The sequence below is a fragment of the Balaenoptera acutorostrata genome, chromosome 4 (genome assembly GCF_949987535.1).
Source record: "Balaenoptera acutorostrata chromosome 4, mBalAcu1.1, whole genome shotgun sequence".
NCBI classification, from domain to species: domain Eukaryota; kingdom Metazoa; phylum Chordata; class Mammalia; order Artiodactyla; family Balaenopteridae; genus Balaenoptera; species Balaenoptera acutorostrata.
The window spans coordinates 65416719-65423080 of NC_080067.1; the positions used below are offsets into that span (position 1 = coordinate 65416719).

The 6362-nt window shown below is 48.9% G+C and overlaps 1 protein-coding gene across 1 annotated transcript; it reads left to right on the plus strand.

Moving 5' to 3' along the window:
* The first annotated feature begins 2724 nt into the window (after positions 1–2724).
* Positions 2725–4372, plus strand: SOX2 (SRY-box transcription factor 2). Its single transcript, XM_007195395.3, has one exon. The coding sequence runs from the start codon at positions 3150–3152 to the stop codon at positions 4116–4118; it is 969 nt and encodes a 322-aa protein (XP_007195457.3). The 5' UTR covers positions 2725–3149; the 3' UTR covers positions 4119–4372.
* The last annotated feature ends 1990 nt before the right edge of the window (positions 4373–6362 follow it).

Here is a 6362-nt window from a genome sequence, read left to right on the forward strand (position 1 = left end):
TTCTATAACCATCCATTATTAATATTTATTTTAATATATATACACCACCATTATCCACATCAACCCCTTGTGCTTTTTTTTTCTTCAAACTTAATTATCCATAAGCTTTTTTTTAGTTTTCCGAATAATGCTATTAAGCATAGACCAGTGCGTACACAATCACAAAGTGAATGCTTGGCCTGCCCTTCATGGCGTCTGGACAATCATAATTCGTTCATATGTTGAATCTCATAATTTGTACCTATTTTTTCCCATGGTTTAACCTCCCACTTATCTCGAGGTTATATGTACATTTCTAAGTTAAGAAAATTAAATCTGACTCTTGTGATTTGGTTCCATAGCTTATACGATATGTTAACTTTTCTTTTGTTTAGATTACGTGTAATTAATTTGCTCTCACTCCCATCCCCCTCATTTATTTTTCTTTAATTATTTCCAAACACCTTTTAAAGGTGAAAGCAAGAGTCTTGGGAAAAGCGAATTCACCAGTAGGGGGCGCACCAGCCACATCCCTAAAACCAGACGCGCTGAAAAGCCGGTGGCCGCCTTCTCTTCTCCAGACCTTCTCAACCTTTCCTCTTTCCTAATCTCCAGGTCCTTTTTTAGCTTAATATTACACCTCGAATAAACAGAAGACACTGCTTTATTTTGAAGAGTACTATGTATTTATGAGTTTTCAGAAGGCTAGTCTCATCCTTCCCGGATTCACAATAACTAAAACAAAACATAATTTAAGAGCAAAAAAGAGAAACTGCAGGGGCAGGAGAGGTTGATTGGAAATAATAATTTATTAAGAAAAGTCTGCAACTTTTCCACAACTTTTCTGGGTTTCCAGTGAGCATACTTGAGTTTGACAAGAACAGAAAAGCCTGGGAAGGTAGGGATTGGAGAAGTTGGAGGTTATGGGAAGAAGGTTAGTAAGGAACAAAACAATGCACAGTTTTGTAAAGATAATAAATGGAACGTGGCCGACAGATACTATTCAGTACATTTTATTAGGGTGAGTAAGGGTAGATCGGGGAGGAGGGAGGCGGAGAGAGTGTTACAGAAGAAAGAAAATAAGTAACCCTGATGGTTTAAGCCCTTTATAAAAAAAGAAATGGCATCGAGGTTTTGGTTTTTTTTTTCCTCTCCTCTCCCCGTCCCCCCTCCCCCCCCCCCCACCCCGCTTTGTAGTCAAGTGCATTTTAGCCACAAAGATCCCAACAAGAGAGTGGAAGGAAACTTAGACGGGGCTTTGTTTGACTCCGTGTAGCGACAACAAGAGAAACAAAACTACCTATTTGTAACGGACGTGCTGCCATTGCTCTGCGCATTGAGCGCCTACCTATTGAAATCTTTACGTCGGGACAATGGGAGAGCGGCTAAAATTACCCTCTTGGGTCCTAGGAGGGCAGGATTCCTGAGCCCCTACTCCCGCCCCCCATCCCATCCTCCTCCAGCCCGGGCCTTGCCGGGCTCCCCCCTTCCCCAATCCTGGTCGCCTTCCTCCTGCCGGCCCGGCCTGCACCTGTGCCTGGAGAGCACCACCCCCGCCTCCCAGCCCCGGAGCCCCTTCCGGGGTTAGCCCCAGACCCAGGCTGTCGGGGCGATGGGCCACCGCGGTAGAAGTAGGTGGGGGAAATGCCAGGGCTGGTCCTGCTTGAGTCCTGGGAACTCTGCGTGGGAGGGAGTTTGTGAGTGCGTCTCAAAAGCCACCTCCAAGCAGTGCCCTGGGATGCCAGGAAGTTGAGATTACCCTCCCCCATAGACAGCACTTCTGAGCGTCCTTCTGTGGATCTTTTTCTTCCCCCAGCGCTCTTTGGAACACCACACCACTGAGATCCCTCCTTGGGGGAAGCTCAGGAAAATGGGAGAGAGGACGAGCGTCCCCTCTGCACCCGACTGAGTGGAGGAAGATGGGTGGGAGATGTGGCTGGGGTGAGAGCCAAGCTGTGGTTTCCTGCCCAGAGGGCTGAGCTGGGCAGGGAAGAGCGTGGATTCGGCTGCTTACCCAGGCCCGGCCCGGCCTCAGCTCTAGAGGCCGCACAGTCCGAGCAGAGTTTATTTTTAAAACAGAGCGAATTACGTGGAAGCAAGGAGGGTTTTGAGGACAGAGCTTTCCGTCTGTTAACTTCTTGTCGGGACAGTGTGAGAAGGGGGTGAGCGACCGTCTGCTGCCGTGGAGGGAGAGGGGCGAGCGGACGAGCCAGGTTAGGGAGAAGAGCTAGAGCGGCTGGATTTGGGGGCAGTGTGCGGAGGAGCGGGAGAACAATGACACACCAACTCCAGCACGGCCGGTTTCCTGAAATACTAGGAGGACAGTCGCCCTGAGCCACCCTCTCTGCCCTCCCCCACCCCACCTCAGCTTCTCGCGCCCCCTCCTCATTTCAGCAGCCCGCACCAAAGAGTAAATCAAGATTAAGTTTAAAGAAGAAAAAAATCGTAGTCTTAGTGCTGTTTACCCACTTCCTTCGAAAAGGCGTGTGGTGTGACCTGTTGCTGCGAGAGAGGATACAAAGGTTTCTCAGTGGCTGGCAGGCTGGCTGTGGGAGCCGCCTCCCCCTCCCTCCTCCCCGCGCCTCCCCCCGCCTCCCCCGCGAGGCCGGCGGCGCGGCAGGCCCCGCCCCCTTTCATGCAAAACCCGGCGGCGAGGCTGGGCTCGAGTGGAGGAGCCGCCGCGCGCTGATTGGTCGCTGGAAACCCATTTATTCCCTGACAGCCCCCGTCACATGGATGGTTGTCTATTAACTTGTTCAAAAAAGTATCAGGAGTTGTCAAGGCAGAGAAGAGAGTGTTTGCAAAAGGGGGAAAGTAGTTTGCTGCCTCTTTAAGACTAGGACTGAGAGAAAGAAGAGGAGAGAGAAAGAAAGGGAGAGAAGTTTGAGCCCCAGGCTTAAGCCTTTCCAAAAAATAATAATAACAATCATCGGCGGCGGCTGGATCGGCCAGAAGAGGAGGGAAGCGCTTTTTTGATCCTGATTCCAGTTTGCCTCTCTCTTTTCTTCCCCCAAATTATTCTTCGTCTGATTTTCCTCGCGGAGCCCTGAGCTCCCGACACCCCCGCCCGCCTCCCCTCCTCCTCTCCCCCCCGCCCGCGGGCCCCCAAAGTCCCGGCCGGGCCGAGGGTCGGCGGCCGCCGGCGGGCCGGGCCCGCGCACAGCGCCCGCATGTACAACATGATGGAGACGGAGCTGAAGCCGCCGGGCCCGCAGCAAACTTCGGGGGGCGGCGGCGGCGGCGGCGGCGGCGGCAACTCCACCGCGGCGGCGGCGGGCGGCAACCAGAAGAACAGCCCGGACCGCGTCAAGCGGCCCATGAACGCCTTCATGGTGTGGTCCCGCGGGCAGCGGCGCAAGATGGCCCAAGAGAACCCCAAGATGCACAACTCGGAAATCAGCAAGCGCCTGGGCGCCGAGTGGAAACTTTTGTCGGAGACGGAGAAGCGGCCGTTCATCGACGAGGCCAAGCGGCTGCGAGCGCTGCACATGAAGGAGCACCCGGATTATAAATACCGGCCGCGGCGGAAAACCAAGACGCTCATGAAGAAGGATAAGTACACGCTGCCGGGAGGGCTGCTCGCCCCGGGCGGCAACAGCATGGCGAGCGGGGTCGGGGTGGGCGCCGGCCTCGGCGCGGGCGTGAACCAGCGCATGGACAGCTACGCGCACATGAACGGCTGGAGCAACGGCAGCTACAGCATGATGCAGGACCAGCTGGGCTACCCGCAGCACCCGGGCCTCAACGCGCACGGCGCCGCTCAGATGCAGCCCATGCACCGCTACGACGTGAGCGCCCTGCAGTACAACTCCATGACCAGCTCGCAGACCTACATGAACGGCTCGCCGACCTACAGCATGTCCTATTCGCAGCAGGGCACCCCTGGCATGGCTCTTGGCTCCATGGGCTCGGTGGTCAAGTCCGAGGCCAGCTCCAGCCCCCCCGTGGTTACCTCTTCTTCCCACTCCAGGGCGCCCTGCCAGGCCGGGGACCTCCGGGACATGATCAGCATGTACCTCCCCGGCGCCGAGGTGCCGGAGCCCGCCGCCCCCAGCAGACTTCACATGTCGCAGCACTACCAGAGCGGCCCGGTGCCCGGCACGGCCATTAACGGCACACTGCCCCTCTCGCACATGTGAGGTCCGGACAGTGAACTGGAGGGGGCGGGTTAGAAATTTTCAAAGAAAAAGAGGGAAATGGAAGGAGAGCAAGAAACACCAAGGAGAAAAACCCGGTACGCTCAAAAAAAAAAAAGTCATCACCCACAGCAAATGACAGCTGCAAAAGACAACGCCAATCTCATCCGCACTCACGCAAAAACTGCAATGCCGGCAAGAAAACTTTTATGAGAGATCCTGGACTTCTTTTGGGGGGACTATTTTTGTACAGAGAAAACCTGGGGTGGGGGGGGTGGGGAGGGCGAGGGAATGGACCTTGTATAGATCTGGAGGAAAGAAAACTACGCAAAACTTTTTAAAAGTTCTAGTGATACGGTAGGAGCTTTGCAGAAAGTTTGCAAAAGTCTTTACCAATAATATTTAGAGCTAGTCTCCAAGCGACGAAAAAAAATGTTTTAATATTTGCAAGCAACTTTTGTACAGTATTTATCGAGATAAACATGGCAATCAAAATGTCCATTGTTTATAAGCTGAGAATTTGCCAATATTTTTCAAGGAGAGGCTTCTTGCTGAATTTTGATTCTGCAGCTGAAATTTAGGACAGTTGCAAACGTGGAAAGAAGAAAATTAATCAGATTTGGACATTTTAATTGTTTAAAAATTGTACAAAAGGAAAAAAATTAGAATAAGTACTGGCAAAACCATCTCCGTGGTCTTTAAAGGGGCAAAAGTTTTAGATTGTACTAAATTTTTTTAACTTACTGTTAAAAGCAAAAATGGCCATGCAGGTTGACATCGTTGGTAATTTATAATAGCTTTTTTTGTTTCCCAACTTTCCATTTTGTTCAGATAAAAAAAAACATGAAATTACTGTGTTTGAAATATTTTCTTATGGTTTGTAATATTTCTGTAAATTTACTGTGATATTTTAAGGTTTTCCCCCTTTTATTTTCCGTAGTTGTATTTTAAAGATTCGGCTCTGTATTATTGAATCAGTCTGCCGAGAATCCATGTATATATTTGAACTAATACCATCCTTATAACAGGTACATTTTCAACTTAAGTTTTTACTCCATTATGCACAGTTTGAGATAAATAAATTTTTGAAATATGGACACTGAAATTATGCTTGAGTCTTTCATTTATTTGGATAACACTGTGTTTATACCCAACTCCTCGGGGAATATACTGTGCTCAGCCAAGAAAGCAAAGTACCTAAAACCTTGGTATTCTAGTCTAGTAGCATGTGCTAATGTTAAGTGCAACAAATAAATGGCTGGATGATTAATTGAATAAGTACTCTCGAAAAAATGGAAATGCTTATGTCATTTCCAAAATAGAAACTAGGGACATATATTGTAAATCCACCCCCTCGTTTTCTAAGCAACATGAATAAGCATGATGGGGACTTAAACTGATTTATGCCACTTGTTGCCAGAAAGGAGTCAATTCTGAAAAATTTCATGTAGCTTAGCAGATGGGGTATTGAGCCAAATCAGAACCAGGTTGGCTGGTTTTGTTTTCGATTTCTGCACAGCACAATGGCCCTTTGGAAACGTGGTTATAGGGGAAAATGATGCTTCTTGTATAGGAATAATTGCAAACTAGACAAGCAAAGTACTCATCTGCTGGGTGGGTGTTTGGATTACTCTGGCCCTGCTATTGTCTAAGAAACAAGTGGTTTGCTTTCTTTGTTCCCTAACTTCATAAACTTTCTTTTCTACATTTTCCTGTTTAGGGGTGAGGGAAAGCAAAGAGCATCTTGCAAAACTCCCCGACTTATCACAGCTATTTATTATTATTATTATTATTTATTTTCTTTTTTCCTCTCTCTTTCTCCACGAATTCTGTTTCTTAAATTGGCAGCGCGGGTCCAAGCCTGTAGCCCCAAATCGGATAATCTCTGCAGCTGATAACAAGCAAAAGAGAAGCCAGGCAACAGCCATATTAAAGAAGAAAACAATCAACTCTGAGGTAGATATTTTACTTTGTCCAGTCTAATCACATTTGGAGATGATTGTGCTTTTGATCTGTTAACCATGTTTTACTACAGTAGTTGAGAAGTAGGGGGAGGGGGAAAGGGGTGGAGAAACAGGATTGGATTTGTTGTTTTCTTTTGCCCTAGGAAAGGTAAAGAAAGACTATAGTTGTCCTCAGTGGGAGCGCAAAAGTTGGGGAATCGCCATGGTCTTTGAATTAGCGATGTTTCTGCATCACAACCGACCCGCGCACTTTGGCGCAGTCAGAGAAACTGTAAGACCGACT